Below are 18,366 nucleotides of genomic sequence, written 5' to 3' on the forward strand. Positions count from 1 at the left end.
ACACCTACACCTCTTAGTCTCTTCTTTTTTTTTTCATTATTATTTATAAGACATGAGACATCAATGCAAAGTAATAAATAATAAAAATAGACATAAATACAAATCATCCATCATTCTGATTGATTGCACTTCTCTCTTCTCCACCAGCACTTTATGAAGCCTCTGGTGCGGTTTCTCACGCCACAGGACATGGAGAGCATCTTCATCAATATACAGGTAAGATACATATATTTATACTATATCAGGTGTGCAGTACTTCGGAGTGTGAGCCTGTGTCATTCTGTGTTTGGTGTGTAGGAATTAGCGGAGACCCATCGGAACCTCCTGGAGCAAATCCAGACCTCCATCTTAGACTTCGGAGCCAAGACGCTGCACCAGGTGTTTCTGAACAACAAAGAGAGGTGCACTTTTCATCTGATCACTAATAATCCAATGAACTGATATGAAACACTTACAGGTTGTAGTCATTTGTAAATTACCTTTCATTCAGTAGAAATTGGCAATTTCAGAGATTAACTCATCCAAATTCTTGTAGTGACGGTGTATGGAGTGTTTTTGTTTGATGACAGATGGCACCGCACACACGGGCAGATGCACTCACAGAGACAGAAGGAGGGAGAGACTGGACTTTTAGTGAAATTGTGCAGATTTAAGTCAAAACTTGTGAACATGTGAGAAGACAGAAGAGATGCGCTGTGGCCCTGGCTGCTTTTTCCTAAACAAAGAGTGTAAATCTTCATCACCACCACAGGCTCTTACTGCCACATAATTGGCTGTAGATCTGCTGATTAAAATGCAGATGCCTTATTGTTGAGATCGACTAAAATAGAGATCGTGGTCTATCGACCTTTCGATTTTTGGCACAGTCCTAATTTGGGCTCTTTAACCTGCAGATAGAGGACACATACATGTTTTTCTAATTCTGAATATATGGACAGGCCTCGTGTGAAAGCTCAGAACCTCCTCCCTGAGCTGCAGAGGCTGCACTAACAGTGATTCAGGATTGGTGCAGGTGCTGAGGTTTAGGTAGTGACCATTCAGATCAGAGAGAGGCATTTTAGATTTAAACACACTAGATTTCAGCATTGAAACTGGCAACCCAAATGAGAGTCTCGTGTGAGGCTCATTCTGCTTTCTGATTGGTTTGGTTTTGATTCTCTCAGCAATTATCCAAACTATAACATAAATAAATGGGACATCGTGTCCATTGTTTTTGTAAGAAAGAATAAATCAGCATTAGAATTGTTGACAGTAAAAGCTATATTTGATTTGGAGACTTGTATCTGGGGACACAAAAATGTCAAGTTTATGAAATTTAAAATCAGCATCTTACATGCAGCTCCTTTAACCATGTAACTTTTCTTTTCAGACTCCTGCTGTACGGGCGTTACTGTAGCCAAGTGGAGGCTGCCACCAAACACGTGGATAGCCTTTCTAGTACAAGAGAGGATATCAGGATGAAGCTGGAGGTGACGCGACCTCCCTTACACCTGCGTACACATCTGCTCCTATACTCTCCTGGTTTATGTCTTTAACACTCAGGGTGCAGCCTCACTGTGTTTGTTGTTATTTAAGTAAGAGGGATGTGAAGACAAATGATAATTGATAAAATCCATAATCAAGATTATTCAGGTCACGCAAAGAATCAAATGAATTTACTGCAAACAAGTGAGCCAGAACATGCAGTATAATACCTTTCTTTTCACATTAGTCTTATGATTTAGAGTTTTCATAAAGCTGGTGCACATACAGACTTTCACTTTTGTTTGGTCATAGCGTGAGTATGTGTGAATAATGATGAAAGTGGGTTTCGTTTCACAATGCATTTTGAGTCTGGTCACCGGTAAATTTCCTCCTTTTGAAATAGGCATGATTGACAGGTGGTTTAGCTGATCGGGGACACGCATGGTCCGTCCGTATCAGAATCAGAAAAAAAATATATCTCAGGGGACTGAAAAACATGGCAGATCTCTGCAGCATCAATGAGTGAATCACTAAACTCTGTTAATCTCAGGTGAGAGAAAAGCCCTTTTGTTTGTAGAAGGCGGGTGACTAATGACATCTGATTGGATAATTATGCTTGGAGATGTAACAGAGATAGCAAACTGATATCAGTATAAAAAATACAAAGATATGTCTTGTGATAAACCACATGAGATCATTTTTCACTTATTGCCAACCAAGTTTCGAGTGCTTCAAGTGTGAAAAGAACACACCTATTTTTTGACATCTAGTTTTTTCTATTTCTATCATCATGCTTGGCAACGCTAAAGTAGTTTGTTGATGTTACTGATAGTACTAAATTGTGCTAAACAAGTTGCTCTGTGCTTCTTCAGGAATGTTCCAAACGAGCAAACAGCGGGCGCTTCTCCCTCAGAGATCTGCTGATGGTGCCCATGCAGAGGGTCCTCAAATACCACCTGCTCCTACAGGTTTGTTGACACTGTACACGTCCCTTCACTGTACACAACTAGCACTGGAAAGATGACATATTTAGCTTTTTTTCTGGTAATTGGTATTAAATTACAACATATGTAGATCTAGGGCTGCAACAAATTGATTGATTAATTAGAACTTATTTGTTGCTAAAATAATCGCCAACATGATCTGGTATATACACATTCTCCAAAACATGTCATAAGAACAGATGCTTTAGGACTTGGACAGATACATGAACTGGGAAACTTGTCAAATTAATCAATGAATCAAGAAAGTAAACAGTTTGCATAATGATTAATTGCAGCCCTATGTAGATCATGATTTTACATTTTGTTCCATAATTAGTTTCAATTGTTTTTATACATTTTTGAACCTATATGTGTGAGCCAGACAAGTGGGCAGGGGTAGAGGGTAAGTTAAAACAAAACAGTACAGGATTGCTCAAACATGCAAAATGCTACTTTTACTAGGCTGTGTAAATGGGGGGCTCATCAATTCAAGTCAGTTGGACACATTACGCCCCTTTAAAGCCTCGTAAATTTGTGTTTGGCATTATACAAGTGTTGTGTGTCTTTGTTATGACTGCTGTGTGATTTACAGGAACTTATGAAACACACCAGTGACCCCACAGACAAGGACAACCTGCGTACGGCCCTGGACGCCATGAGGGTAAGACACTAGGACAACTGCGTGGTAGTCTTAGAGTACTAGACCCATGTGAGTACTCATGCAGAGTCACACTGTTGTTCTCAAAAGAGCTCAAAACCTGATATCTACTGCTGGGAATGAAAACAATAAACTGCCCATATTATTTTTTATATTCTGTTCTAATGTTGTTTTCTGATCACAAACAGACCTGGAGTTGAGTTTTGTTTCACTCACACATGTTTAATGCACAAATCCTACATGTTTAGGCTTTTCTCTCAAACAGAAAACGCTCTGTTCCACCTTACACTACAAATTTCTCTGATCTGGTCAAGATTTTAAAACTTATATCAGGTTATTCATCTTGTTTTCAGATTTATTATCTACTTACTAGTTCTAAGTCTGTTTAATATTAGTCTAGAGGTAGTTTATTTCCAGATACTGTAACTTGTCAAGTGAAATGATCTTGCTGAATGGACAGATAATTTCACTACTTTTAAGTCATTTTTTGATAGATGTAAGTGTTTTGGCCAAGCTTTTGTGCAGTGTGTGGTGTCCTGTGGTAATAAAGGAAGTGCTCCACTGTGTTTTTAAACTCCATACCCCTTCATTAGAATCATTTGGATGATTTCAGCCCTGGAATTGCCCATATATTGCCCTACTGGACACATAGCCGTTAACTTGAAATCTACTTCTACATGACATCACAAGGTGGAAGAGACTACTTTCAGTATGTAGACAGACTAATGATAAAGGTTTACTCAAACATGTCTGAGTGAAACAAAACACAACTCCAGGTGTGTGTTTGATGAGGTAACAACATTCTCACATGGCTTAAAGCTCACAAGAGTCAGTTTTGTGTAAAATAGGACCTTTAATTTTACCTTCAACAGGCTTCAATGCAAACAGCAATTGTAACTTAGTTTTAGTGTTGGGGACGTACTGATCTACTGGACCAGTATCAGCATTGGACGATATTGGAATTAATTAGTTGAATGACTGTTTGGGCAATCGATACCAGTCCACCTATACTGTGTTGTGGGAAGGAAAGGCTTAAGCCACAGACTGTCAAGGGTGAGTGTGAATCAGTCAAATGAAGCTCACTAAGGCTGCAGTTATGGGGTGGATTTGGAGTCGAGTTCCATATTAGGGGATATGAATTGATCTACGGACAAAATAGCAAAATAAAACACCAGGATCATGTAGAGTGGGTTAATACGAACATTTTAAGACCAAATTAAGGAGGCTCACAGGAGCAGTTACAGACAAGGATGCGTCATTTTTTCAATACAAAGTGAAGTGAAGCTGGAGTCGATGGAGCCGGACGCATGTCCACACTCACTTGTTTGGAACGCTATGTCCATTTATATATACAGTCACATACCCTTCACATAAGCAAAATGAAAACAGAAACATAGATAGGGCCTTGCTGCTTCTATATTCTAACAGGGCAGGCTTTTAACTTTTATGAAGTCTTTATTCAGAGATGCAAAAAAAAATTTAAATGCAAGAAGCTCACAGAAGGGGAAATGGAAAGAAATGAACAAACTAACCAATTTTCTCTAATGAAGAATAATTGTATAATTGACTGTAGGCCTACCTCTGACCATAGGCTGGTGTTACATTAATTGTAGACCTTATTTTGAATTTTTTGTCCTCAGAAATTCTAAAATGGAGCTTGCTTTGTTCTCACTAATGTTGGCACAATACTAAAATTGCGAACTCGATTTTCGATACTAAGGAACAGACCCAATATCGATTCCAATACCACAATGATAATAAAAAAAACTCTTTCTTTAGACAATAGAATGTGATTTTCAACATTAAATCATAGTGCTTTCTTTTATATTACCATGTGGTCTTATATCTATGTAATCCCTCAGTTTTCCAGAAAAGGTTCATTTCTGTCCTGTGAGTGGGAATTCTCTAATAATATATAACCCAAAACACAATTATACATGGCTGTTTCCTGTTACGCTTCAATGCAGGACCTGGCTCAGTGTGTGAATGAAGTGAAGAGGGACAATGAGATCATCAAACAGATCACGTCCTTCCAGTTGTCCATAGAGAACCTGGTGAGACACGAGACAAGTCTTAAGTTGTCCCCGATTTTGCGCTGCCAGTCTAACCCCCTGTTGTCCCCCCAGACCGAGTCCTTAGCCCTGTACGGACGGCCCAAGATTGACGGAGAGCTCAAGATCTGCAGCTCAGAGAAGAAGTCCAAACAAGACAGGTGCCTCTAGTCTGCCTGCGTGTGTGTTTAGGAATACCACTGGAAATACTAGTTTAGGTGTGAGCGATTCAGTTTACCTAATGCTACAACAACGGAGAATTTAAGATGATATGTACTAAACTTGTTTTCCTTTCAAAAGTATTCAGATACTCAGGGCTGGCTCAGGGCTCTATCTAGTGGAGAGGGCACCAAATTGCAGTCATAAATAAATTGACTTAATTTTTTTGAGCCACAAGGGAAATTACATGAACACAGTAGCTCACACATCACATTACTGTATACTATAATAGCAAAGAGAAAAAATATAAATGGTAACAATACATTCTAAATAAGTATCAAACGTTTCAATGAAGGCATAATTGTATGACACACACAAAAAAAGGAAGAAAGAACGTACCGTATTTTTCGGACTATAAGTCGCTCTGGAGTATAAGTCGCACCAGCCAAAAAATGTGCAATGAAGAAGAAAAAACATATAAGTCTCACTGGACTATAAGTCACACTTTTTGAGGAAATGTATTTTATAAAATCAGAGACAAGGAACTGACATTTAATCTTGAAAGTCAAGTTCTAGTAATAACATTAGAACAGAGAAGAACAGACTGAATAGGTGTTAATATGTTAAGATAACATATTAACGGTTCTTCAGATAATTATAGCTTAAACGACATAACATAAGTTTACCAAACTCACAGTCTCACTCCAAATCACTAAATCCATTGAATTCTTCATCCTCTGTGTCACTTCTGCATGACTTCCGGAGATAAACTATAGATCCATGATGTAACTGGAGCACCGCTTCCTCTTCTGTGTAGCTGTTGTTAGACTCAGCATCAGTTCCAGTTAGAATAATACGGCCTTTCTGAATCCTGACTGGATGGTTTCAGTTAGGGATGGGCATTCGATGAAATTTTCTTAATCGATCGTCGGAAAATTAACGATCGATTATCGATTAATCATTAACGTTTTTATATTAAAATGATCATCATTATTATTACTATCTGCACTACTAATCTGCATAAATAAATTCAACTTTACGACATATAAACCGTAACCACTCTAGAGCCACATCGATCCGTTTGACATTATAATGTGTTTAATTCAGTTTTGCGCAGCTCTCACAGAAGTGAAACTTAAAACCGCATCGCTAATTTGCATAAACTAAGCAAAGATAAAAATACAGCTCTTGTGTCGCTGATGCGGTCAATTTCTGTTGGATTAAAAGACATGACTCAGTGGAATACAGGTTAGTGTGACCATATTTGCGTTTGTCAAAACCAGGACACCGTACGGGGGGTAGGAGATGGGGACTCGTCATCGACATTGCGCGACTCTCACCTGGTAAAGCTTTCTCCCACTGGACACCGAGACATATGTTCCTGCTTTGTACACTGTGCACATGGACTCACACTTGTCCCGAACGCAACGGAAAGCGTGGAATTTCTTGTACAAGTCATCGTTAAATACACATTTGTGCTTTGGTACGCTGCAGACTGACCGAATGTTTGTGTTTGCTCGCTCCTTCTGATGCAGAGAGACACATGTACAGACCCTGTTTGGTCACGCTACGCACAGCAACCTACATTCGGTTTGTCGATTAAAATTAACGTAATCGATGAAATTCTTAATGATCAATTATCGATTAATCGATTAATCATGCCCATCCCTAGTTTCGGTGTCACTGAAGTTCGGGCTTTGTTCATTCATCCAGTGACTTCTAGGAAAGTTGCATGACACACCCACCCGGTTGCTGTGAAGCTGTGTTCTCCATCCCCGCTTTCCAACAGTCCCTAAGTTTCTCGCTCACTCTAAACTTTCTTTCTGCTGCTCGATTACCGTTTTTGGCTGAATATTTCACTATTTTGCGGCAAAAGAGCAACTTTTTCTACAGGAGGCATGCGCAGTAGAGTGCGAAGTGACAGTGGTACAGGAGTAATAGTACTAGTAGTTATAATACTAGATACTGACACACAAGCCTAGAGTGCCCTCTCGCGGCTGTCAGTCTGAAAATTTTCATATATAAGTTGCACCAGAGTATAAGTCGCAGGACCACCCAAACAATGAAAAAAGTGTGACTTATAGTCCAAAAAATACGGTAATAAAAATATATCTCAGCCATATAGAAGAGGTCGTAAGGAAAACGATGATTGACAGGATGTAGGGTTATCTGTTACATTGGATGAGTTGTTGAACACTTATGATTGTGGTGTTTTTACATTGAAAACATAAATTAAAATAAAATGAAACCACAAACTCAAAAAAATTGGTAGTGGCTGAAAAAGTAAGATATTCTGAACAGATTTCTGAGTGCTGGGGGTACTTGGAAGGCACATTTAGAGCTGGTACCATCTTTATGAAGTCGTCTCCAGACCACAGACAGCATGACCTTTTCATCTGACCTTTTCCTCCGTTGCCAGGTACGCGTTCCTCTTCGATAAGGCCATGTTTGTGTGTAAGAAGAAGAGCGGGGAGACGTTCGAGCTGAAGGAGACCATCGAGCTCCAGCACTACCAGGTCCGAGACGAGTCCACGGGAGAGAGGGACAACAAGAAGGTACTGCTCTGTTTTTTGTTGTTTTTTTTTATAGTTTTGATCAATTTGAGGATATGTACATGCAGCACAAAAATAGACATACCAAGACATAACAAAAGGCTAATACACATACAAAAATGTATAAATAAAAAATAAGTAACACAATAAAATAAAAGGAAAATAAAAAATAAATAAATAAATTGAAATAAAATAAAACTAAATTGAACAAAATTAAATTAAATTAAATAGTTTTCACATTCTATAACATGATCAAGCCCAGAGGAGGGTAATGTGTCAAAAAATGTACAATTTATTGCTTCGATGTACTGTTAGGTCTGTCACGATGTCACAGTTTGAAGTGAGTGCTGTAGTAAATGTAAACGATCAACCCTAAAGCAGAATTATCCCCCAAAAATACAATTCTAAATGTAAAAATATGAACTGCAATGAATAAATAAATAACAGAATGCAACACTTTAAGATCCTATATTACACAAATTGACTCTTGTGAGCTTTAAAGTGCGTATGAAAGGTTCAGATGATTCTGTGATTTTGACTCAAAGGGACAGTCTGGAATTGTGGACATAGGACCATCATTTCCTAGTGAGCCAGAGTGTTGGAGACGTATGGAGACACTTTTTGGTATATTCCATCCAGTCCTTGTATTTGCAGAGGTCGCTGGTGTTAGACTAGTTCATGTCAATGGCCAAAGTTCTCCTGCCACTAAAAACAGTCTTACCCACTCCACAAAACACCCGAAACAAATCTATTATTACACCAGTGAATGTCTGTGTTGTTAGAATAATGTTTGAAATAAAACTAAACTTGCATCGCATGAATCGTCGCATGTTGAGGAACTATTTTCTCAGCAGCAGCGAAATTTTACTTTGCCGGTAAGATAGGTGCTAGGTGATATCAGTCCGCCGCTGCCGAGCTTTCTATCAGGAAGTACAACTCACTGCTGCTGCTCACACATAAATCCTTCAAATGCAATGTTGGTTTTACTTCTAAAATGATTCTATCAACACAGACATTCACATGGACAGTATAGTGTAATAAGAGATTTGCTTCAGGTGTTTTGTGGAGTGGGTAAGACTGTTTTTAGTGGCAAGGTAACTATGACCATTGACATGCACTAGCCTAGCACCAGCGACCTCTGCAAATACCATATTTTCCAGGCTATTAGGCGCTCTGGATTATAAGGCGCACTGTCATTAAATGGTCTATTTTCGAACTTTTTTCACAAATAAACCGCACCAGACTTTAAAGGAAACACAACAGTGTGATGGGTGAGTGGTTTTGTTTGTTTGTGGTGTTCACGGTGACTCTGGGCTTTGTTCAGTTGTGGCGTGTAGGGAGGTGCTGTCTGGGACCACTGGATTGTCGGCATGTTCGAAGTGACGCAGTTGTTCAGTTGTGTCTAGAAGTGGCACATTGCACTCGCTTTTTTGGTTCATTCCTCCGTTCCGTTCCTCGTCGGCGTGGAGTGATGAGTGTGTCTGTGGGTGTGTTTCGCTGTGTGGTCGCTGTCTGCTCCGTGTGTGTTTGCGTGTTCTGCGGGTAGTGCGGCTTTGTAGTTTACTGAAGTCGTGCTGGGACACCCGAGTAGATTCGTGTATAGGGCGCTCTGGATTGCGGGGTACGGGGTACAAGGACTGGATGGAATATTTCAAAAAGTGTCTCCACACATCTCCAACACTCTGACTCACTAGGAAATGAGGTCCTATGTCCAAAATTCCAGACTGTCCCTTTAATTTGGTGAGATAATATCTATAAATAAATATAAATTATAGTTTTACACCAACCAAGAAGCAGTTTGTGAAGAAAAGTTGAAAAACAGGTTGAAATGACAGGAGATAGAGATCTATTTTAGACAGTTTTATATTGATGGCATCACACTGGGAGAATTCTGTCCAAATGTTCAGCACAGTTTCACAAAAAAAACATTTTTCTTCTGATGCTTTAAACTTGATTTTAACAAAATAAAGGTGTTTTCTTATATTTTTGTTTGTGGAGGAGTTTTGGTTCATTGTACAATATGGTTGCTAGGGAACAGTTATGGAATTCCCTAGTGTGATGTCATTATTTACAACTAGGAAGTAAAATATGAAACCTAAAATAATTGTCAAATTGAGAAAAATGTTTAATATATATATTTTTGAAATCTTAAATAGTGATCTTAAGTGTGTTTTAATAAAATGAGTAGTCCAACACATCTCACATTTTGCCTCAAAAGGTTGTGTAACAAAATATAAAGTTATAAAGGATACCATCATTTTTGTCCAGGCCGGTTTCGTTATTTTTCTTTTTTCTAATAATTCTGTTGAACCACAGGTGAAAAGCAATGTTGGATTTTTATTGGACAATTTTCAGTACATTTTTATTTATTATTGCTTTTCTCAGTTTCAAGTTATTTCAGTGATTGTTGATTTTTCTTTCATTGCCAGAGGGGTACCAACAATTTTGTCCGCATCTATACTTGTTTTCCTTTTGTTCAGTAGAGATTGGAGCAATTCCAAGGCTGAAGTCATCCAAATGAAGAAGTTTTTTTGACAATGATATCTCCTCGAATGGGTTTTGGAGTTTAATAGTAGTTTTAGTATTAATTAGTATCTGATTTTCATTACATTTGAGAATCCCAGTCTTCACTTGATCAGACCACAGACTTTGTGGTTGTATCTAATGTTTGTTTATGTCTGTGGTTGTTTGCCCAGTGGTCGTATCTGTTCCTGCTGCTGGACTGCTACGGGAGGGGGGGCTACGACCTGTTCTTCAAAACCAGAGAGCTCAAGAAGAAATGGCTGGAGCAGTTTGAGATGGCCATGTGAGTCCCTTCACCAAAGAACAGTCGATTAATCGGTCACTGGAGTCCTACTTGACCAAAATTTGTGTTAGTCGACTAATGATTTTATGTAGATGATAAGGATTTATATGGGGCAACAGCAGAAAGGAGAAGAAAGTGAGCTGAAGATTTGGTTTATATTGGTATTTCTCTGTAAAATGGCAGATTAAACTTATGATTGACAAGTGGAATCTGTCTTTATATTGATCTTTGCAGTGACATCAGGGACATCATGCTGGAGGTGTTCTATGTGTAACTCTAATGGTGGAATGTTTAGGAGTTACCATGGTGACACAATGCACAGTTTCAAAAAAGTTTTGAGATTGTCTGAAAACTCAAGAAAAAACACAAAATGGATTTAAACAGCACATTTTCAGGAGTCTGTCATCAATATGTTCATGGTCCTGTTTAGGAGTTTGATTTTCAACAAAAAGGTGAGAGGGACGAACTGAAAAACTGTTGGCCAGTGCTAGATAGCTTGTGATTATTTATGAGAGACTTTTTACAGTGCAAATCATCTCACCTGTTGTAGTTCCAGCTAAGTCAGTTCTTTCTGGTTAGATTGGGTTAAAATAAAGCACATTCAAGTTTAATAAAACATCAGACAGAGCAGAGCCTGCAGTTAGCATCACAACCCCAGAGTGTTGCTGACATCAGCTTGTTTCCTTGTACTATTTTCTGTATAAATAGTAGTTTTTGCATGAACTCCCGTGCAGGTGTAGTCATGCAGGTGCAGTTTGTGTCAGATACATGAGAGTTTTTATCACACCCTCTTTGCAGTTAACTAATCAACCAAGAATTTCATCTTGAACACATGTATTTTAGGTGTACTTTTGTTTATGTACTGGATTGATTTAATACACGTCTCTCGCTCAGTAAATAGATTAGTTGTGTTCATGTTACAGAATTTAGTGATGTCATTCTTTCAGTTGGAGAACAAGTGAAACTATGACATCGCCCAATTCTATACTCTATGTGCGATTCACTATTTACTAAAGAAAACTTCAGATCCACAAATGATGAACTCATTATTTGTTTGTCATTGGCTTCACAAATTTGTTATATTAATTTCATTGTTTAAAGTCCTTTCAACTGACAACAAACGATTTTTATGGTTGAAAAATTGTGCCACTTTCTGAAGTTGTTTATACTGACAGTCAAGTGGATTGACGCAGTAATTACAGAGAAATGAACCATAAACCCCTTCAACAAATCTGCATTCTGACAGTTACGCAGACTTCCACAATAGATTTCTGACCTGTCCTCCAGCTGAGTTTGAACTATAAAGGGGTTTTTAATAATTGAGATTTAGCAAAATTGCAAAATCATGAAATTGAGATTATTATGAAACAAGTTTACCCCTGACTTTCTTATTTGCAAAGCAAGCTTATTGTGCATTAACAATTAGATGTCTATACATATGTAACTAAAGGCAGTTGATTTATTATTAAACATAAATTGCAAATCTAATGGGAGTGAGATCTGTGCATGATTTAAATGCTGAAGTGATGTCTGTTGTGCTTGCAGATCTAACATGTGCCCGGACAACGCCACAGCCAACAACCATGACTTCCAGATGCACTGCTTTGAGGAGGCAGCCTCCTGTAGAGCCTGCTCCATGCTCCTCCGGTACAGCATGCACATCCTGCTCACTGCTCACAGGGAGACTAGGAGACTGGAACACAGCAAAGAAGACAGTTTATCTCTTTGTGTGTTAAAGAGCCCATAGAATGCTATGTTCTGATCTATGTGATAATTCCCTTTCCTCATCAAAAACATGCAATGCAGTAAACACAAAATACACTCAAAATAACTCCAGACTTGTTTTAGATTTAAATTACATTTAAGTAGATACCCTTTGCTTTGAACCCTGCTTTGCACTTTTGGCATTTCATGATCCTCATGCAGCACAGCTGTGAAGTAAAAACCATTTCAGGAGACTTGATCATGAAGCTCATTGAGTAAGACCGAGGGTTTGTCACGCAATTGACAAAGCAAAGAGTGAATAGTGTGAGGATTTTAATCTAAAATGTAAAAGTCATATTTAGTTATTTTTTTCATTTTGTTTTCTTTGATACATAATTCTGTAAACCTTGCATCATATATTTGATGTCTTGAATACAGGAGAAGAAAGATAAGTCAAACTTGCTTGAATCACACTAAATACGACCGTGAGTGGGTAAAGAAGAAGGGCTGCAAAGCTCTAAAATGTGGATTTTGCACAACATGTCAAAGTCTTCCCACATGTCCTGTGTGCAGGGGAATCTTCTTCCAGGGTTACCAGTGCACTCGCTGTAAAATGGCTGCTCACAAAGAGTGTCTAGGAAGAGTGCCCGTATGTGGGAGAAACTCAGGTCAGTGTAAGTGTAAGTTTTTCATATTTCATGTTTAAAGCCATAATATGCAGAAGTTCACTTTTATTTATAGTTAATATCTTAGATCAGACACAAGAGCATTTAAAGTAGCACCTCAGTGTTGCGCACTGGTGTAAACAAACACACATAAGTCATGTGACGTGACTCTGGGGGTGCATTCAGGTGCAATACGGCATCACACACACAGACAAATTAGTCCCCTGATAAATACTGATGCAGTGCCACATATGAGGGCGTTCATCTCTCTGTAAATAGGATTCTCTAGATGTAATATAGACATATAGAATAGAGAGAATATACATGTACTGTCTAAGATAACGAAACAAAGTATAACATGCCCACATGGACTATTGGCCCATATGGGCTAGATTAATGCCAATATGTCTCCAAGTGCTTGTATCGGCCGATAATATTGGCCAACCGATATATCAGTCTGGCGGGCCCTAGACTATATATAAATATAGAAAGTGATTTTGGGCTTGCTTCAGACACCATCAATACATCTGATTCCAAATACACTTCCAAAATCGCCCTATAACTGCCTCGGTGAGCGTCATTTGACTGGAGCTGAACTCTATGGTTGTTGTCACACTCACAGGGTCCGCTTCTTTATGCAGTCTATGGAAGTAAGAAAACAATCTGTTGAAATCAATATGAATTAACGCCTGAAGAAATTCTATATTTTTGATCTAATTAGTAAATCAATGTAAATTCAACATTCTACATTTGCCAGTTGACACAGAGGTTGTTTTTCCTTTTGAAGCCTTTATTGACTTGCTGATCTTACATTTCAGATCACTCGGGTACTGTGAGGAAGGTAAGATATGTGTCCTGTTTATGTGAGCTTATAGTTCTATCCACGTCTGATCACTTGTGTATCCTTGCAGCCTAAAGGACGGGCTTCAGCGGCGCACTCCACAGGTGAGCCATGTTATGAGACTGCTGTGGCTTAAAGATGTTGTACCTCATTTTTATTGTCTTAAAAACGGGAAAAACTAAACATGTTCATTTTAAACGCTTTGTAGTGGGCCAAAGTTACTCCGCACTTTACCTTACACGTTCTGAGCATCCTAATTATATATCAGTGCTTTTCACAACTTTCAGAGGCAAGAGCAGAGTCTTGCCAACTCTGCTAAACAACAATTAGCATGCTAAAATGCACTTCCTGCTTATCAAGTACAGAGTCTTTGATGCTCTGTGTACTGGCAAAAATAATGACCATGTAAATGAATAGTTAAATGGAGGTTGTAGATGAAAAAAACATGTATTTATACTGATGAAAATCAGCATGGAAAACCAAGCCTTTTGCTTAGTTTTAGAATTGACATTGACATACCGGTGTATGTGTCTGTCATGGCTTCGTCCAAAATAAATATAAAGAAATGATGGCTTAGTCGAAAAAACTTCACTTAAGTGCATTTTCATTCACACCACAGCTCAATGTGCAGAGTGCAATATTTATAGTGGAAATGATGAAGTAGAGTTAAAAAAAAAGAAGTATTTACAATAATATTTACAGCGATAGCACTTACAGTAAGCCAGCACCCACATAGTCAGGCCAAAGACAGACAGACAGACAGACAGACAGCCCAAATGACGGAGCTCCCCCTTATACGGGCGCTCAGTCACAGTGTCCATGTTAGAAGTGAGCAGGTCTCAGTTACATTTACTTGAGTAACTTTTTAAAGACATTATTACTTTTCAGAGTACTTTCATAGCAGCATACGTTTACTCCTACTTGAGTAATGTTTTTATTGAACAGTACAGTGCAGTTACTTGAGTAAAAGCTGTGATTACTCTTCCCACTCACTTGTAGACTGACTCACAGAGTACTCTTACTTGAGCAGTAGTTTTCTCAAATACTTCTTTACTCTTAACAATTTCTTGGACTACTACGCTGTATTTCTACTTGAGTAATATTATTTTGAAGTAATGTTACTCATATTTCACTACAGTTTTTAGCTTCTCTACCACCTCTGGTCCATATGCTCATTTTGTTTCCTTTTTCTTTTCACCTGGAGGTTTTCCCAAGATGGAGGCGTCCCAGGACTACTTTGGCCTACCCCCTCCTCCCGTGGGCTTCGGCTTGCCCCTGCCTTTGTCCAGAGGAGATGTGGTGGAACTGACCAAAGCAGAGGCCAACACGCAGTGGTGGGAGGTACAAGGCTGTCCCTATACCCTAAGTCATTTTTTAAAGGTCATATATTATGCAGAAGTGATTCATGTGCGTTTTTACCACGTTATTATGCTGTTACCTCATCAAAAACAGACCTGGAGTTGTTTTGTTTCATTCACACTCTTATAAGTCTGTGTGCATCTCCAAATCTTAAAATGCTCTGTTCCACCTTGTGATGTCATGTAGTGGTAGTTTTCAAGTTAAAAGCTACCTTTTACCTTTAGTTCAGTAGAGATTCTAAATTCCAGGACTGCAATTGTCCAAATGATTATCGTGAAGGTTTATCGAGTTTAAAAAACAATGGAGTACTTCCTGTTTTAGCACATGACATCAAACATGTGTTTTCAGTTTGAAAGAAGAACTCAGCCTAAATCTGCAGGGTTTGTGTGTTAAACATGTGTGAATGAAACACAACTCCAGGTCTGTTTGTGAAGAGGAAACTACATTGTAACATAGATCCCAAAATAGCATCATCTGGACCCTTTCAATTTTCTATATTACACAAAAATTTAAGCTTTTAGGCATTTTATAATTACCTCCTCAAAAACATACATTGAGTGTTTTGTTTCATTCACACATGTTTAACAGACAAACCCTGCACATTTATGCTGAGTATATTAGGCTGAGTAGTTATTACACCTTCACAAGAATCATTTGGATCATTGCAGCCCTGAAATTTATAATCTCTACTGAACTAAAGGTAAAAGGTAGCTTTTAACTTAAAAACTATCACTGCATGACATCACAAGGTGGAGGTGGAAGCTTGCACCCCCAAAGCTCAAAATGCTCTGTTCCACTTTGTGATGTCATGTAGTGGTAGTTTTAAAGTTCAGCTCCTTTTAGCCTCAGTTGAACTGCTTTACATTTCAGCAAGAGTTACACAGTGCAACATTAAAATAGTTCCAAATTCCATCATCGTACATGAATGTGAACATCTTAAATGAAGTGTAACTGTGTTCAGATGATTGTCTGCAGTAACATGGAGCACACAGGTGGATGTTTTAGATTTCTTTAGAGGAGGTTAAGGTTAGGCAAGTAATGACTGTAGTTCATATCAGTCTCCAAGAAATGAATGGAATGTGATATCCCCAAAAAGTATGAGAACCTAGTCTGTGTGTGTGGGATTCCAGGGCAGAAACCTGACAACGGGGCAGATGGGCTGGTTCCCCAATAACAAAGTGCAGCCGTACCGCTCGGTGAGTATGGCACTACACCGCAGGACACAACTGAACACATACAGAACACTTACAGAACTGTCTCTGTCTTCTCCAGAGTCCAACGCCAGACCTGTTCATTTTCAAGTGGTAAGGATAACTGTGAATATGTGTGCTCTTACTCTGGATGCAATAGTGTGATCATGGAATGAACCATATAATTAGTATAGAAATATATGTGCAACAGAGATGTCCAGACTTTTGATCCAACATACAGAAACACTCTTCACATTAGGTTCACTTTTTATAGATTCAACTGAGATTACTTATCTAAAAAAAAAACCTCTCATTTATTTTTTTTGGTTCTTACAAATATTACTCGTCCCTCTTTAGAAAGAGACTTTAAAGCAGACCTATTCTGCAAAATTGACTCTTCAGAGCTTTTAACCATATTATAGTTGTTTCCCCCACTATTTACTCACTCAGAATTGTATTTGGAGTGATTCCTGCCTGAATAATGTAAAATAATGTTAAATATTCAAGACGCCATATTACCATCTATGATTATGTAATAAATATACACATATGTATGATCACATAAAATGGCATCAGGAGTGCTTCTAAGTAAACATATTGATAGTGATTGTCCGTAAAATTTTATTTCTTAATTCCTAAAGGTTTGCAGGAAACATGGACCGAGGCGCGGGCCAAAAACCTGCTCCTGTCCCGCTCAGATGGGACCTTCCTGGTCAGGCAGAAAGACGGAGGAGAGTTTGCTATCAGTATCAAGTGAGTCACACAGCCTTCAGCCAGAACACATTTTATGTGTACATTTCACAACATGCTCCTACTTTTGTTCAAATTAATTAGTAACTGTAATATTGTGTATCGGGACTTTGTGAAATGTCACAAAGCTGTAATAAAATATAAACACCCTGACGTGGAATTTACACCAGGAGCGGCAGCAGCATGTGACGTAGGCAGAGCTGCATACATGCGTACTTTTAAAAGCTTCAATTCACACCAGAGGCAGCAGAGCTGCTCCTGTGACACCAGCCTCTTTGTATTCTCACGTTTGAACACTAAACTCAAATGTCCTCTACAAGGCTGCAGTTTAGATGAAGCAATCCTATCAAGCCGACCAACAATCCAGAGCCCAGAAGTGAGAGACAGGCTGACCTTTTTGAGTCTGTGTGAACTTCTTCTGCACCTCGATTACAGGAAGAGAATAACTCCAGGTGCAGCCTTATATCACCTGTTTATCACCATGAAGTACTTGGTGGAGGACCAAAGTGGCTATACAAACTGGGCACGAGACATGATGCTCATGGTAATTAACAACCCCAGTGAACCCCCCCAGGAACCACTCACTAAAGACGACTTAAAGGAGACAATGCAAAATCAGTGTGATTCCCTCCACTCATCCAGAGAACATGAGAGCATTGAGAATGCAGGTCAGCCTCTGCCAGAGTACAAGATGCTACAGTTTCTTGGTGAGGGGATGTTTGGACAGGTGCACGCTGCTTCAAGCCTCAGACATCTGAGATTGTTTCATTGAAAGTGATTAAGGACAACAACCAGGATGCTTTCAGGAATGAAATGTCCCTGCTCCACCATGTGAGAGAGCTGGACCCTGACAAGTACAATATTGTCAAATCTATGGGCTCTTTTGTTGAAATCTGTCTGGATTTTGAAATGCTGGACATTAGCCTAAAAGACATAATGACCAAGCGGGATGTTAACTTCAATTTGACTGAGATCAGACCAATTGCTCAGCAGCTTCTGGTGGCCTTTGAAGGCCTCACAGAGTTGGGGGTGGTGCCCATGGATCTGACACTTGACAGTGTGATGCTTGTCAATCAAAAACATTACCCTTATAAAGATAAACTGATTGACTTCGATGCAGCCTACCCCCACACACATACACATACACAATCACACACACCCCAAAAAAAATTTAAATTTTAAAT

At 38.9% G+C, this 18,366-nt stretch overlaps 1 protein-coding gene across 1 annotated transcript in view; it reads left to right on the top strand.

Moving 5' to 3' along the window:
* Positions 1 to 18,366, top strand: part of LOC110153512 (proto-oncogene vav) — a 51,360-nt gene that overhangs the window by 25,605 nt on the left and 7,389 nt on the right. Inside the window, 18 exon segments of the mRNA XM_020917415.2 lie at positions 148 to 216; positions 298 to 401; positions 1,370 to 1,469; positions 2,337 to 2,432; positions 3,040 to 3,108; positions 5,073 to 5,159; positions 5,232 to 5,317; positions 7,735 to 7,870; positions 10,564 to 10,673; positions 12,219 to 12,320; positions 12,951 to 13,045; positions 13,861 to 13,883; positions 13,954 to 13,987; positions 15,088 to 15,224; positions 16,373 to 16,438; positions 16,515 to 16,546; positions 17,074 to 17,095; positions 17,097 to 17,185. Of these exon segments, the coding sequence (XP_020773074.2) occupies positions 148 to 216; positions 298 to 401; positions 1,370 to 1,469; positions 2,337 to 2,432; positions 3,040 to 3,108; positions 5,073 to 5,159; positions 5,232 to 5,317; positions 7,735 to 7,870; positions 10,564 to 10,673; positions 12,219 to 12,320; positions 12,951 to 13,045; positions 13,861 to 13,883; positions 13,954 to 13,987; positions 15,088 to 15,224; positions 16,373 to 16,438; positions 16,515 to 16,546; positions 17,074 to 17,095; positions 17,097 to 17,185 (1,457 nt within the window).

The sequence above is a fragment of the Boleophthalmus pectinirostris genome, unplaced genomic scaffold, assembly GCF_026225935.1.
Source record: "Boleophthalmus pectinirostris isolate CB_2022bp ecotype Guang Dong unplaced genomic scaffold, ASM2622593v1 HiC_scaffold_22, whole genome shotgun sequence".
NCBI classification, from domain to species: Eukaryota; Metazoa; Chordata; class Actinopteri; order Gobiiformes; family Gobiidae; genus Boleophthalmus; species Boleophthalmus pectinirostris.